Source organism: Phyllobates terribilis, unplaced genomic scaffold, assembly GCF_046119375.1.
Source record: "Phyllobates terribilis strain yellow unplaced genomic scaffold, ASM4611937v1 Scaffold_8__6_contigs__length_399053987, whole genome shotgun sequence".
In the NCBI taxonomy this organism is placed as follows: Eukaryota; Metazoa; Chordata; class Amphibia; order Anura; family Dendrobatidae; genus Phyllobates; species Phyllobates terribilis.
In genome coordinates, this window is record NW_027362768.1 from 221735412 (window position 1) to 221752283 (window position 16872).

General features: G+C 43.2%; 1 protein-coding gene across 3 annotated transcripts in view; it reads left to right on the forward strand.

The window, feature by feature from the left end:
* The window catches only part of ATF6 (activating transcription factor 6), a 168012-nt gene that overhangs the window by 33197 nt on the left and 117943 nt on the right, over nucleotides 1-16872 (forward strand). For all 3 annotated transcript variants that reach the window (XM_073644073.1, XM_073644072.1, XM_073644074.1), the window contains 2 exons: nucleotides 4481-4607; nucleotides 9605-9805. In XM_073644073.1, the coding sequence (XP_073500174.1) occupies nucleotides 4481-4607; nucleotides 9605-9805 (328 nt within the window). The remainder of the gene's footprint in view (nucleotides 1-4480; nucleotides 4608-9604; nucleotides 9806-16872) is intronic.

Consider the following 16872-nt stretch of genomic DNA (forward strand, 5'->3'; position numbering starts at 1 on the left):
TAAAAGCACCCAAGCTGGATGTTGCTGTTACCAAAGCGGCGAAAAGAACTTCCCTCCCGTTCGATGATATGGGTGCATTGAGAGACCCCCTAGACAGACGGGCTGATACTTTCCTGAAAGGTCCATGGGAGACAGCTGCGGGAGCACTGAGACCAACAGTAGCAGCTACCTGCTCGTCCAGAGCCCTGATGGTGTGGCTTAAACAGCTAGACAGTCAGTTGAAAGATGGGACTTCTAGGAAAGACATTATTTCTTCCCTTCCACTGGTTCAGGGGGCGGCAGCTTTTCTTGCTGATGCATCTGTGGACTCGGTGAGGTTGGCAGCAAAGTCAGCAGCACTGTCAAATGTTGCTCGGCGAGCCTTGTGGATTAAAAGCTGGCCGGGGGATTTACAGACTAAGTCCAGACTGTGCACAATCCCGTGCGAAGGGGAATACCTCTTTGGTCAGACCATGGACGACTTATTGGAGAAAGCGGGGGACCCTAAGAGGGGGTTTCCATCAGTACCTCTACCCTCCTTTTAAGAGATCGTTCCGGAAGAGGAGATATTTCAAGGAGCAAGACAAGTCTGACGAAAGAGGTCGAAAAGGTAGAGGTCTACTCTTTGGTCCGTCTCCAAAAATTGAGCAGAAGCCAGGGGATACACAATCAACCCAGGTGGGAGGGAGATTGTCTTTTTTTTTTTTTGTCCCAGCTTGGGAACAGATTTCTCATAGTAATTGGATTTTAAGCCTGATTAAGTATGGTCTTAAATTTCAATTTAAAGCATTGCCTCACAAAAGATTCATGGTTGTTCCCTCCAGTTCTTCCCCAGAACTCCAGGCTGCCCTCGTTTCGGAAATACAAACCCTAATAACAAAGCACGTCCTGATTGAGGTTCCGGAAGCTGAAAAGGGTCTTGGTTTCTACTCCCCGCTCTTCTTGGTTCCGAAACCGGATGGAAGTTTCAGGACAATCATAAACCTGAAATCCCTGAATAATTTCCTTTAAAATACACCCCTTTAAAATGGAGTCTTTAAAATCCATAATAAAGTTACTTTTTCCCCACTGCTATATGGTAGTGCTCGATCTCAAAGATGCATATTACCATATCCCAATTCATAGTGATTACCAGAAATACTTGAGGCTGGCCATTGAAATTGACGGGGTGGTTAAACACTTTCAATACACTGCACTCCCCTTCGGTTTAGCTATAGCCCCGCAAGTTTTTACTGAAGTAATGGCGGAAGTTATGGCCCATGTAAGAGAAAGGGACATTCTAATTATTCCTTACCTGGATGATCTTCTGATAGTGGGGAACTCATTGGTTCAGTGCGAGACCCACCTGCAGGAGACCATGTCGGTCTTAGAGTTTGGGGTGGTTTCTAAATTTAGAAAAGTCTGGACGATCTCCACTCAAGGTACAACAATATCTGGGGGTCATATTAGATTCCAGGAAACGGCTATGTTGTCTTCCAGAAGAAAAAATTGATAGAATCTGGGAGTTGGTAGTACAATGTATATGTAATCCTTCTGTCACTCCGTAAGGCCATGTCACTATTGGGAACCTTCACCTCCACTTTTCCTGCGGTTCGTTTGTCACAATTACATTCAAGAGCTTTTCAGTGGGATGTGTCGTACAATAACGAAGCTTTAGAGGGGCATCTAGACCGTAAGTTTACGCTAGGTCCTCGTGCCATATGGTCCCTTCGTTGGTGGTTACGACAAGACAATCTTGCTAAAGGGGTTCCCTGGGAATGTAGTCCAACTGCAGTCTTGTTCACTGATGCAAGTGCTACAGGTTGGGGAGCTCACTTTGAAGGGAGATTAGTGCAGGGAACCTGGTCAAGCAGTGAGCGACAGTTGTCATCAAATGTTAAGGAGCTTCTGGCGGTGCAGCATGCGTTCAACGAGTTCCTTATATATTTACAGGGCCAGCATGTCCGTATACTCTCGGACAATCAAGTCACGGTATCTTACATAAACCACCAAGGGGGAACCCGCTCAAGAAACTTGATGAGGGTAGCGAACGCACTTCTGCTGAAAGCCGAAGATCATTGTCCCTCTCTTTCGGCTACTCATCTAAAAGGGAAGGAAAACATCACAGCGGATTTCCTCAGCCGTACTTCTGTAAAAGAGGGCGAGTAGTCCCTAAATACACAAATATTCTCCAGAATCGTGGAAATGTGGGGCCTTCCGACTGTGGACTTATTCGCAACAAGAGCCAATCGGAAAGTGGGAAATTTTTGTTCCTTAGACCCCAGAGAAGGACCCCTGGCAGTGGACGCCTTCATGGTTCCCTGGAGATTTCCTCTGGCATATGCCTTCCCTCCCATGATCCTGCTCCCAGCGGTGATGAGAAAGATCAGGGCAGACCAGGCCAGAGTGATACTCATATGCCCCTTTTGGCCCAAAAGACCGTGGTTCCCTTGTCTCCGGAAGATGTCCATATCGGATCCCTGGGTTCTTCCGGAGATTCCGGACCTCCTCACTCAAGGGCCACTTTCCCATCCTCCAACCCAGAGTCTACATTTGACGGCGTGGAATTTGAGAGGGTGTTATTGACCAACAAAGGATTCCCCGCAAATGTAGTGAATACTCTCCTGGCTAGCAGAAAACCTGTTACCACCCGTATTTATGCCAGGACCTGGAGGAAGTTTCTGTCCTTTGCAGAAGTTAAGGTGGAGGAGGGGCCCCCTATTGGGAAAATTCTGGAATTTCTGCAGCAGGGCTTAGAATTGGGTCTCACTACAAGTACCTTGAAAGTACAGGTGTCGGCGTTGGGAGCTTTATTTTCCTCTAATATTGCAGATAACTATTGGATAGCCCGTTTTATAAAAGCTTCCTTTTAGGTGTAGACCCATTACCAAAGTAAAGATGTCTCCCTGGGATTTGAATTTTGTATTAGATGCCTTGACCAGTCCTCCTTTTGAGCCACTAGATTTAGTCTCCCCCAAAATTATTTTCCTAAAGACGGTCCTGTTAGTAGCCCTAACTTCAGCCAGGAGAGTTAGTGACCTACAGGCCCTTTCAATATGCCCTCCATTTACGCAAATTCTGGACGATAGGCTGGATCAGGTTTTAATATAATCCTTTCTTCCTAAAGTGGCCACTCGATTCCATAAAACCCAGGAAATGGTTCTCCTGACTTTTTGCTTCCCGCCCAAAAATCAAAAGGAGGAGAGGCTTCACACTTTAGACGTTAGGAGGTGCGTACTAAGGCACTTAGAAGTATCACGTGGCTTTAGAAAGGATAAGTCCCTATTTATTTGCTAACAGGGGGCTAGGAAGGGTTGTAAGGCCTCAAAGGCTACAATCGCTAGATGGATCAAGGAGGCCATTTCCCTCGCATACTCCTCAGGGGATAAAGAGATACCGTAGCGATTGAGGGCGCATTCTACCAGAGCGGTATCAACCTCCTGGGTGGAGAAGACAGGGCTTTCCATTGAGGAAATTTGTAAGGCTGCCACTTGGTCTTCTCCCTCTACTTTCTATAGGCACTATAGATTGGATCTGGGTGGCTCTGCCGATCTCACTTTCGGGAGAAGGGTGCTTCAAGCTGTGGTCCCTCCCTAATTTCCTTGGTCTCTGTAATTCTCTCACGTGGTGCTGTCATGGGCGACCGAATAAAGCCTTAGTTACTTACCGGTAACGGGATTTTTCGGAGCCCATGACGGCACCTTTATATTCCCTCGCTTCACTGGTGTTGTGCACTCCCGTAGATTTGATTTCTTTTTGTGCACCCTTGCGGGAAATTGATGAAAATTAATGTACTTAATGTGATTATGTTTTGTCATAACTAACCTTGGCGGTACTCTCATGCTCTGTTAACTAAACTGAGGCTGGAGGAGAGGGCCGCCCTTTTTAACCTGTAGGTTTCCTGTCCTTGATGGGCGGATCCTCTCTCTCACGTGGTGCTGTCATGGGCTCCGAAAAATCCCGTTACCGGTAAGTAACTAAGGCTTTCACACTGATGCCAGAAAAAAAAAAAAAAAGTATAAATGTAACAAAGAAATTATGCTCCATGTATCATGGAAAACGGATGCAAAATTTGAATATTTGTAAAAAAAAATTGTCGGTTCTTTAAACCACATGTACGGCAAATCACAAAAGTGTACCTGGTCAGGAGCAAGGGTAAATTGTCCAGTCTTGAACTGGTTAAGCCACTAAATAATGGTGCGTCGTGTTGACGGATAATTTTCACCTCACAATGGTGTAAAAACCCATTTTTAAGAAGAAAACAATTATGGAATTGCGTGTTTGTTTTTTCCAGATTATCGTTTCACTTGAAATTGTTATTCCTGTTTTTTTTTTTTTTTATTACATAATGTAGTAAAATTAATGTTAACAGTCAGAACTACAAGCCTTCATACATACAGCTATGTCAACAGGGAAATTTAAAAAAAAAAAAAAAAAAAAAGTCTCAATTAAAATTGCCTGTGTCCTTGCGGGGTTAAACATTGAGGTTTTTGAAGTTTTGTTTTCCATCCATTCACAACAGGAAGAGATTGATATGCCCTCAAGTTCTCAAATGTCTCCGGTTTCATTGTACTCAGAAGCATTAAGAAGTCCGAGATCCCCGGATCTTCCAGAAGAGAAGCCAAAAATGACAATACCACTTTGCACGGGTGTGTACTGTAACTTCTGTATATTATTCTAGTTGGCAATAAGTACAATACAAAGTTATATTGTGGTAGTGTTAGCCAGAAAAATCAATGTAAATACTTTTATGCCAAAAATGACACAAGTATTCTTGGGGTGATACCTTTATTGGCTAACCAGAAAAAAAAAATATCACCCCAAGAATACTTGTGTCATTTTTGGCATAAAAGTATTTACATTGAGTTAGCAATAAGAAAATGTTTCCTTTTTTTTTTTATAATTGCTTTTAAGAGGAACTTGCCGGCTGATTCATGCTGTTCGATCCCCAGCCAGCTTGTATCAGACTCTGGCTGCATCATTTCAGTCATATGGGTTTACTCTGAAACTTTGGTGTGGCTGAGAAAAACACCGTTTACTAACCTCTAGGGACTAAGTATCCCAGGTGGCTTCTCCCCGCCCACTCCTCTGGAGTGACAGGTCTCTCCATATACATGTATGCAGGGAGAGGCATATCAGTCACTGGCAGCGGGCGATAGATGCCACCAGAGACCAGTGTCTGATGCATGCGGCCGATTTGCGTGCAGCATGTATCAATTGTCAGGTTCCCCTTTTAAGGGAACCTATCATGTTTGATACTATATACGTGCAGATGCTATAAACCTGCACAGTAATACTACATTATGAAGGTGCAGAGCCGGCTGTCAGTGAAAGTGCCAGGGCATGCTTACAGCCAACGCTCTCAGTGCTGAGTAGTGACTAGCCACGCCTGTATGGCTAGAAGTCGGTGCCACCAGGGAGAAATAATGTTCTTTTTCTCCCGTGTGCTGAGCTTTCAGGACCAGCAGCCAGGCACCTTCATATCTATATAAATCTGCAGATTTAGGAACAAAATCTGCAGATTTATGTGAATGAACAAAAGACAATCTATTCACTATGGACATCATTAAAATGTAGAATGGTCATAACATTTTTTTTTTTTTTTTTTTAATATATATATATATATATTATAAGTTGTTTTTTTTTTTTTTTTTTCTGCTGGGGTTGCCATTTTTTGTTTTCAGGTGTATGTGTCAAAGAACGACACTTAAGCTCTGCAAATATGGCAGCCCCAGGAAACAGGAGACTGGTCCGATATCCAACCGCATCTCCTATACTGCAGCCTCTTCAGCTTCTAGGCTGCCCAGTTCATGGAGGTGGAGCCCAGCACCATCTTACTGTAGCTCAGTGTTGTGTGCTGAGCTACAGTTTAACCCTGTCATTGCTACTTATAGCGGTGATGGGAGGTTCGGGCAGCAGTGGTGAGAACATGTCAGCAGCAGGGTACTTTACTACTATTGCCAGCCTACTGACCTATTCTCACCACCCTAAGAAGTTACCTCTGCAGTCCAGCTTTGAGAGCAGTGCTGCAGCTGTGACTTTTTTTCCAGCAATGAGAAAAGGTTGGTAGGCTGGCATTAGTACAATATCAGGCAGCTGATATGTTCTCATCGCCGCAGTGTAATAATCACGCTGCTGTGAACATTGAGCTCTGCTATGTCGGTGACTACTTATTAAAACATCTGTGATGCATGGACACTTGAATGAGGCTTTACTGCTGCCTCTGCAAAGCGCATCAAACGCGATGACTTTATCAGGGGTTACAGCGGTGTGCACATTCATCTTCACTGTACAGAGCGCAGCAGCCAGTGACTCTCATCTCTTCTGATGCACTTTGCAAACGCAGCAGTAAAGCCTCATTCAGACATTCATGCATCATGTAGAGAAATTTGCAGTTCACACACTGGGTGCAAATGAGGTCCTGGTAGAATGGGAGGGGATCCCAGTATACAGTAGAACATATTCACCGCACACTCAAAATAGATGCAGAAGTATGAAGTTTATTCAAGTAATGCAGACATTAAGAACTCTATAGAGCTTCTTGATTGCGACCGCAGTTGTGATGTTTCAACTTATCAAAGTTTTGTCAACCTGTCACAATGGAGACCTGCATTGCCTTTTTTGGCGCTGTACAGTGTTTAGCAATCTAGGACCTTATGTCTCCATGGCGACACGTTGAAAAAAAAAAATTGGTTAGTCGAAACGTCACAACTGCGGTCGCAATCAAGGTGCTCTATAGAGTTCTTAATGTCTGCGTTACTTGAATAAACTTCATACTTCTACATCTATTTTGAGAGTACCGTGAGTATCTTCTACTGTATCCATGCGTCATGGACGTCTGAATTAGGGGTTAACACTGGCTGAGCAGAGCTCAGTGTTCAGAGGTTACTGTGGAGGGGGGGGGGGGGGAATAAAAAAAAATCCATGTTTGGTGTTGTCCTAATCCTACTGATCTACAGTATCATGATGGGTCATTTTTATCATGCGCACTGAACATTGTAAATAAAACCCACCAAAAAAACGACCAGTGAGGGTCACCATTTCAATTTTTGCCTCAGCAGAATAGCAAAAATCTGGGCTGCCAGCCATTTTTTGTGACCATGTTCTCATCTTGGTATCACATTGCAGTCAGCAACAAAATGTCTCTGTATTGTGATCCTAAACTTCATTCTCCCTTATCCTTTTGCTAGAAGTGACATCACACATGGAGCAGATCCCGCCCACATTTACTGCAGTCGTAATAAGAGCTGACCGTACACTAAGTTTTCATGGCAGCTGCTCCCACTAGTATTTTAAAGTTCAAATTATCACGTTTTTTAAATAGTTTTTTAGATTTTATACTATTAAGAAAATACCTTTTTGTTTTTATTAAAACAAAATACTTTAAATTTTTGGCAATTCTCAACTAAAATATTTTTTATGATGCATTCTTTTTACCTTTACAGCCTGGGGCATATTAGTACGCACCAGGCTGTCATCCCATGTTGAGCGCGGGCTCCGGCGCTGAGCCCACACTGAACCGGGCACATGTCAGCTGATTCTTACTGCTGACATGTGCCCGCAACAGCCGCGGGTGGAATCGCGATCCACCCGCGGCTGTTAACATATTAAATGCCGCTGTCAATCTCTGACCGCGGCATTTAACATCGCCGTGCCGGAAGCGCGTCACTTACCCCGCCCATCGGTGACCCACTCACTGGTCACTGATGGGTGGGCATGACAACCCTGGGTCTGCAGCAGACCCCAGTATTTGTCATGTACTGATCACCACTAGGTGGCGCTCATAGCACAGGAGCATTTCTGCTACATAGAGGTGATGAGCACATCACCTCTATGTAGCAGAGGCGATCAGACAAGTGCTGTTTCTAGTCTCCTATGGAGACTATAGAAACAAGCAAAGACGTGTGTGAGAAAAAAAAATTCCGATCAGTAAGCGGCATAACGAGAAAAAAATTCTAAATGCCAGAATTATGTTTTTTGGTCACCGCAACATTACAATAAAATGCAATAATGTGCGATCAAAACATTGGATCTACCACAAAATGGTATCAATAAAAACTTCAGCTCGGCGTGCAAAAAATAAGCCCTCACCCAGCCCCAGATCCCGAAAAATGGAGACGCTATGGGTCTTGGAAAATGGTGCCATATTTTTTATTTTTTTTTTTCACCACTTAAATAAAAAAGAACCTATACATGTTTGGTATCTACGAACTCTTAATGACCTGGAGAATAAGAATGACAGGTCAATTTTAGCATTCAGTGAACATGGGGGAAAAAAAAACTAAAAGCATCTGTGGTATTGCACTTTTTTTGCAATTTCATCGCACTTGGCATTTTTTTTTCCCCCGTACACGATATGGTAAAACCAGTAATGTTGTTTAAAAGTACAACTCATCCCGCATAAAAATAAGCCCTCACACAGGCATATTGACCAGAAAATTAAAAACGCTATGGCTCTGGCAACTAGGGGAGCAAAAAATGGAAAATCCCAGGGTCCTTAAGGGGGGGTTAATGATAATGGCTATATAGTGAGAAGTTGGCTTCTAAATACCTTCAATCCATATCTGATAGGTATACTGCATTGCGGTGAATCTCCGCTATGTCAGAAAGGTACCAATGCTGATAGTTTGACTTCTAATATCTCTGAAACATAGGGGTGAAATTAAAAATACTCCGCTCTGCAGCCACTATTACTTCGTGTCCAGTCAAACATCAAAAATTTGGTGACAGGTCCTCTCTAAAGGCAACGTCCTCCAGAAGAGCACAGCTGAGCTCATTGGAGAGATGAGCGAATATATGGAGTAATGGACTTTTAAAAATCTGCTCCCAAGAACAGCCAGGCAGAGCCAATCAAACGAGGAGCATGGATGAATAGCACATCTACCTGAAGTGATAGTCCCAAAAAAATGATGAGCATTGACCTTTTGTTTTGTTATTTTTTTATCTCTTTTCATAAAAATGCAACAAAAAGTTATCAAAGTAATATGTACCCCAAAATTGTAGCAAGCCTTCAATTCATTCTGCAAAAAATCAAACCTTCACACAGCGTAACAAACAGTTTTGGTCCCATAAAGAATGGTAATATACAGAGGTCCCCTGTCTTTTGTAATTTGTGATGTCTTGTCAGTTGGACATCCCTTAGCTCTTAACTTCTAGATTAGGGGGCTATCTGGAAGATAGATAGGCAATAACTTATTACTGGTATACGCTTCAAAGGGTTTAAAATGGATTTGTCATCACACTATTTTGTTGTATGAGGTCAGGTCCGATCTCCTACTGGATAAAACAGCACTAAGAATATAGTGCTGCCTGGCTAATGAGTACTCACTGGATTACGAGCTAAAGTTTATTAGAAAGTTATAGGACATTTTGACAGCGGTTAAGCATTATTCGGCTAGGTTTGAGCCTCCTTTCAAGAGGCTGCAATTCAAGTTGACATTTTCCCCAGAAGAGAAAGCGGAATTCAGAACATTACTGTGAACTTGTAATAGCCTGAGTCCCTAATTTAGTCATACTTGCTAATTAGTGGACCTGTTACTGCTTCAGTTTTCCCTAGTTTATTATACAAGGTGTTTTTTTTTTGTTTTTTTTTCTGTATACCATATTGAGCTTGTATTTTATATTTTGTTCATTATCTTCATTACAGGTAACTCTTCCAACAAATTAAGAAAACTTGCTCCGGTTGTGCCAAAGCCATCCATACAACCGAAAATTATCTTGGTTCCTACCTCTGCAGACATGCAGTCCTCTTCAGGAATTGCCCCTAAAACTGTTATACTTCAGCCCCTTACCACACTGTTGCCAAAGCCACAGCCATTGATGACAACTCCGTCACCACCACAGGCCGGTAAGAAAACGTTATCACAGTGTGCAACCATTGTGAGAGTCCAGTGCTAAGCTACAATATGCTCTGGGGTCCACAGCCCTACAATTCTGTACGGGGCTGGCCTGGGGAATGCACGGTCATGGCTGATCCGGCCACAGCATAATTCATGGGGACAGACACTGACTGCAATTCTCTATTACCTGGGGCTTCCGTACTAGCTGTGAGTGTCATGCTCTGACACCAGCAAATAAAAATGGCAGCCCCGAGTCGAGGAAGTAAAAGAAAAAACAAAAAACAAAACATTAAAACATTTAGTTTTAAACAGTCCCAAATAAACATGTTTACACAAATACAAAACATAAATTGTCATACATTTCCTTTAAAAGTCGCCATGTTAAATTTCATTCATAGACGCAAAAGGAATATTTGTGAATTTTCTTTTAAATTTAAGCTATGAATTTTTTAAAAGCTAATCGTCCTTTTCAAATCTTGAAATTAGTATTTTCGGTGACAGTCACTGGCAAAGTACAGGGGGAGATATGTAGAATAGGACAAAAGTTCCAGCATACGAAGGAATGAGGGGTTAACCAGCCATTTTTTAGTGCTAGGATGATTAAACAACGGTGGAGAGTGAAGAGGTCAGAGGATAAATTCCCATACTTTTAGAGCATTTGGTGTGGGGTGGGTCTGGAGACATAAGCTCTGGAGCTGTTTTGCCATGTGAAGATGAGCTAAACCTTGGGTTGTTTGTTCCTGAAGCGGGTGGTTACCCGTCTCAACAAGGACTGTGCCATACCTTATGCTTTTGTTTTTCCTGCTAGGCAGGAGAGGCTGTGTTTGTTTTGGTAACATTGCCGTGGTTTATGCAGTGATCTTAATAAGCCACAGAAGAGTTAAAGAGACAGTGTTCCTGTGTCTACCTCTATGTGCAACCAAGTGAGCCGATCTATCACATCTCTGATTAGCCAAAACATTTAAGCCCTCTGATGAATAATGTGCCCAAATAGCTTTGACACATCAAAGCATGGCCTCCACAAGAAGTCTTGGTGTCTTGTGACATCTGTAACCCTGACAGTCACAACAGATCCTTAAAAATTGAAAGTGTGGCAGAATCAGGGGAACTTGTGGGATTTTACAAGGTAGTAAAAAGCTATCGGGGATAACTACGATCAATAGTCAAAATGGAGCAGCAAAGTAGTATTAAAATATAGCATTTAATAGATATACATTAAAATCAATATTTAATAATCTCAAAAATAAAACCAGAAGCCATCCATGGGTAATCTTATTCAACCATCAGCAGCTAATAGCCGTGCATACATGCATAGCTTATATATTGAAATGCCTAATCACAGATGTATAGGGTGCAATAATCAACCACAGTTGTGTGTAGAGTTTTAGATATTAACCTCTATTAGCATTTAAACTTCAAATTCATCAAGGGATAACATAATTATGCTCAAAGGGGCATATACTGTGTAGTTGTTTCACTCAACACCCGAGCATATATAATTCCTGCGGATGATCTCCAAAGGTGTATGCCATACATTCATATACTCATAAACCATTAATCAATGCATATATAGGAGATACCAAGATTTTAAAAGCAGTGCATATTGAAATCCCACATGCCCATGTTTTCATGAATCCTTCAAACTGAGAACTCCATTCTAGAAGGCAAATAATCCAACAAGCATATATACCAGTGCTTAGACCAGAAGAGGTAACTAATATCAATATAGGGGAAATTTGTCAAAGCTTCATTGTGACATTTATAGGGCTATAGCTGTAGAAAACATAATGAAACAGTCTCACCCAGTCCTACAGTGTACCATGGCTTAGATCATCCTGGTGTAATATTGTCCTTCTATGTTTCACCACCAGGAAATTATATGTAGGTATAATGCCCGCGTTTCCTCCCATTTAGATTCTTCAGGGGAGATATTAAGAGGGGCTGAGGGACTCCACCACGAATATCAGCCCTTAACCTCCTCTCTCCGGTTACAGATAGAAGACCCAGAGTTCCATATTGTTTCCCACTACGGAGTCTCCTTTAAATTCAGCCGCGTTATCACCACAGCACTACGTCACATCCGGTCACTTGGGCTGGTACATCCGGTATGTGGAACTCATCCAGCATCTCATAAGTGTCACATCCGGTGACATCATCCATATATCCAGTTACTGGAACGCATGTGTGCATCAGTGTAGCGCATATTATCCTTTTTAATAGCTCTTCACTGATATGGACCGCCTCTCCAATTCTGGAGCTCTCAGTATGGCGGTTACAAAGGGAGGACAGACATAAGCAACCTACCTTAAGGGCCCATTCAGAGAGTATATACAGTGGTGGCCAAAAGTATTGGCACCTCTGCTATTCTGTCAGATAATACTCAGTTTCTTCCTGAAAATGATTGCAATCACAAATTCTTTGGTATTATTAGCTTCATTTAATTTGTCTTCAATGAAAAAACACAAAGAATTGTCCTAAAGCCAAATTGGATATAATTCCACACCAAACCTAAAAAAGGGGGTGGACAAAAGTATTGGCACTGTTTGAAAAATCATGTGATGCTTCTCTAATTCGTGTAATTCACAGCACTTGTAACTTACCTGTGGCACCTGACAGGTGTTGGCAATAACTAAATCACACTTGCAGCCAGTTAACATGGATTAAAGTTGACTCAACCTCTGTCCTGTGTCCTTGTGTATACCACATTGAGCATGGAGAAAAGAAAGAAGACCAAAGAACTGTCTGAGGACTTGAGAAACCAAATTGTGAGGAAGCATGAGCAATCTCAAGGCTACAAGTCCATCTCAAAAGACCTGAATGTTCCGGTGTCTTCCGTGCGCAGTGTCATCAAGAAGTTTAAAGCCCATGGCACTGTGGCTAACCTCCCTAGATGTGGACGGAAAAGAAAAATTGGCGAGAGATTTGAACGCAAGATTGTGCGGATGGTGGATAAAGAACCTCAACTAACATCCAAACAAGTTCAAGCTGCCCTGCCGTCTGAGGGTACAACAGTGTCAACCCTTACTATCCGTCGGCGTCTAAATGAAAAGGGACTGTATGGTAGGATACCCAGGAAGACCCCACTTCTTACCCCGAGACATAAGCTGGGCTGGAGTTTGCCAAAACTTACCTGAGAGCCTAAAACATTTTGGAATAATGTTCTCTGGTCAGATGAGACAAAAGTAGAGCTTTTTGGGAAAAAGCATCAACATAGAGTGTACAGGAAAAAAAAAGAGGCATTCAAAGAAAAGAACACGGTCCCTACAGTCAAACATGGTGAAGGTTCCCTGATGTTTTGGGGTTGCTTTACTGCCTCTGGCACTGGACTGCTTGACCGTGTGCATGGCATTATGAAGTCTGAAGACTACCAACAAATTTTGCAGCCTAATGTAGGGCCCAGTGTGAGAAAGCTGGGTCTCCCTCAGAGGTCATGGGTCTTCCAGCAGGACAATGACCCAAAACACACTTCCAAAAGCACTATAAAATGGTTTGAGAGAAAGCACTGGAGACTTCTAAGGTGGCCAGCAATGAGTCCAGACCTGAATCCCATAGAACACCTGTGGAGAGATCTCAAAATGGCAGTTTGGCGAAGGCACCCTTCAAATATCAGGGACCTGGAGCAGTTTGCCAAAGAAGAATGGTGTACAATTCCAGCAGAGCATTGTAAGAAACTCATTGATGGTTACCGGAAGCGGTTGTTCGCAGTTATTTTGGCTAAAGGTTGTGCAACCAAGTATTAGGCTGAGGGTGCCAATACTTCTGTCTTGCCCATTTTTGGAGTTTTGTGTGAAATGATCAATGATTTGATTTTTGCTTCATTCTCTTTTGTGTTTTTTCCTTGCAAGCAAATTAAATGATGATAATAATACTCAGTTTCTTCCTGAAAATGATTGCAATCACAAATTCTTTGGTATTATCTGACAGAGTTGCAGGGGTGCCAATACTTTTGGCCACCACTGTAACATGCCTCCAAACAGACATTGGCCATATTCATTACCATACGGCAAATAAAATTACTGGGAACAGCGCTAACATAGCAAATCAACCTTTTAATGCGTTGTCAAACCCCTTCAGGGTTATGCATGGCTTCCAACTACAAAATATCATCACCTGCAGCTGGGCAAACAAAATTGGAAGCTAAATCTCCACGTATATTTAACCGTAATAGAGCTATCTCATGTCAAAACCCGAGATAAGCAAAAATTGTCAGCAGCTGTAAAGAACCGGAGATTGGGAAATCCATAAAATAAAGGGACCCTTGCGAAGGTAAAGTAGTACTGGTTATGTAGGGCCCTAAATGCAGAGATAGAAAAGGGTGCACACTGCAATAATACTAGACTGAACCTACACATCTTTCCCTTCCTATCAGTGGAGGTCACCCTAAAAACCTGTGCAGTGGTGCCCCCATTCCGCTGTGGATATCCCTACAATGTCCCTCATTTTATAGAAAACGTACTCATTGAGCCCGCTGGGTGCCAGTGTACGTAAATCATGGATCCATTTAATCTCTCTGAAGTAGAGCTTTGTCCCAGTCGCCACCTCTCTGTGGTATCCTGATCTTATCAATACCTACAAACTTAACACAATCAACTTGTCCCTCATGCATGAAGTTGACATGTTTAGCTAGGGGTGTGTCCTTTTTTGTTGACAATGTCATGTAAATGTTATTCTATACGCTTCCTTAGTTTTACCCACATATTCAATGTTGCATTGGCATGTGGCCTTATAAATCCCTTTTGATCTACAGTTGATAAGAGTTAATGTCATACACTTTCCCAGTCACCTTGCTGTGAAAAGTCTTGCTTTGTGTGATCGCCTTACAGGCCATACAGCCACTACATATAAAGCATCCTTTGATTGTGGATTGAAGCCAATCGGGACCTGACTTTGAGATGTAGTGGCTGTATACAAGCCTATCACGAAGGGACTTCCCCCTACGGTATGTAATCTGTGGGGTCGACTTGATGAATTTGAAGTTTAAATGCCAATAGGGGTTAATATCTAAAACTCTACACACTTGTGTTTTACACAACTGTGGTTGATTTTTGAGCCCTATACATCTGAGATTTGGCATTTCAATATACCGTATTTTTCGGACTATAAGACACACCGCACCATAAGAAGCACCCCAATTTTTAGGGTGAAAAATAGGAAAAATTTTTTTTTTTATAAGATGGGGGTCCGTCTTATAGTCCGAATAGGTATCTTACCCTGGGGGGGGGGGCGGGGGGGCGGTGGAGCTGGGGTCACAGGAGGCAGGGTCGTTCAGGAAGCCGGCGGAAGTGGAGGCATGCTGGCGCCTGGGGTGCTGGTGCCTGGCCTGGGGTGCTGGTGGAGCGGGATCGCACGGCGGCGGAACAAGAGGTGAGGCTGGCTAGGGGTCAGGCCTGGCCGGTGTATTGCTGTGTGCGGAATTTGCAGAGCAGAGTGAGTGGCTTCCGGTGGCCGCGGCCATGTTCCTGAAGCTGTCCTCTACAGGAAAACGGCCGCCGGCGCATGCGCTCTGCCGAGTCGGCGGCCATTTTCCTGTAGAGCACAGCTTCAGGAACATGGCCGCGGCCACCGGAAGCCACTCCCTCTGCTCTGCAAATTCCGCTCACAGCAATACACCGGCCCCGGTACCCGGCCAGGCCGGCCCCCAGCCAGATACCGGCCCGCCTCACCTCTTCTTCCGCCGCCTGCGATCCCGCTCCACCACCACCAGTAAGTTGCGTTCGTACCATAAGACGCACCCCCCATTTTCCTCCCAAATTTGGGGGAAAAAAGTGCGTCTTATGGTCCGAAAACTACAGTATACGTTAGGCATGTATGCACGGCTATTAGGGTCTTCTGATTCAACCATCAGCAGCTAAGTTTGTGGATGGCTTCTGGTTTTGTTTATTTTTGAGATTAAATATTGATTTTAATGTATATCTATTAAATGCTATATTTTAATACTACTTTTGCTGTTCCATTTTACAAGGTATTTAACTAATTTGTTTGAGCAAGTGACAGGTCCTCTTTTTAATTCCAGTAATCTGTGAACTGGGGCTCCCATGTTTCGGACTTATTTCTGTCGGGAGACCAGGGGCTCATACTCTGTCCCTAACACTACTGGGCGCCCTAGCTAGCTTGCCCTATTCCCTGGGATGTCGGGGCCTCCACCCTCGCCTTAACTCCCTAGTAAGCTCTCCGTCTGTTCACTCCCCCCACCCAGAGAAGGGGGCGCTACTGTGCACCGTAGTACACCAACCCAACAAACAGTGTTACACAGACAGGGGTAAACAGAAAGCTCCAGGCACACAAAATATTCACTCACATATAACAGAGGAAAGCATCGGGGTGTGAAGGTAGGGGAATAAACCAAAAATGGAGAAGGATAAGGAATTACCACGCGTACAAACCAGACTACAGTCACAAATAATTCCTTCAACTCTCCTTCTCATAAGAACTCCTCTCCCTCTGTTAGCCATGCAGCAAAAGCTAGCTCTGACAAAGTGATTTGTATCAGAGCCCAGATTATAAAGGGAAAAGGAGTGGCTAACTGAGCTCAGCTGTGAGCACAGGGAATTCCAACATGGCCGCTTAACCCCTGTTCTGTCAAAAGAAGTAAACACATTTAAATTGGTGGAGAAGTGATTCTTCTCGGAGCTTGAGTAGGAGCCATCCAACGCTGAGGTCTTCTGGCTCCAAACTGTTGCGGTAACCCGTGAAAATTTCCTTAGCACATTGCACAGATACACAATTGAGTTAAGATCTGTGAACTTTGGAGGCCAAATCCATTTGGAGAACTTAAACTGTTTTGTGTTTTCTTTTAAAAATACGACAATTGAGCAATTTATAAATATAGCAAATTTACAAAGTATACATTTGGCTCAAGAAGTTTGTGTACGGTTACAGCATTTTCATAATTTAAGCTCTGTACAAATGTACAGTGGATCTAAAGATTAGCCATCAAGGTGTGATTGAAGGGTAGACATTTAGCGCCTTCCCGACGTAGGTCACAACATTGCATTCTCCGTGGGGTGACCATGTATAGAGTAGGCTCAGAAGCTGAGTCCACACTGTTCCTGGCCTGTTGCAGTTCCAATCATTG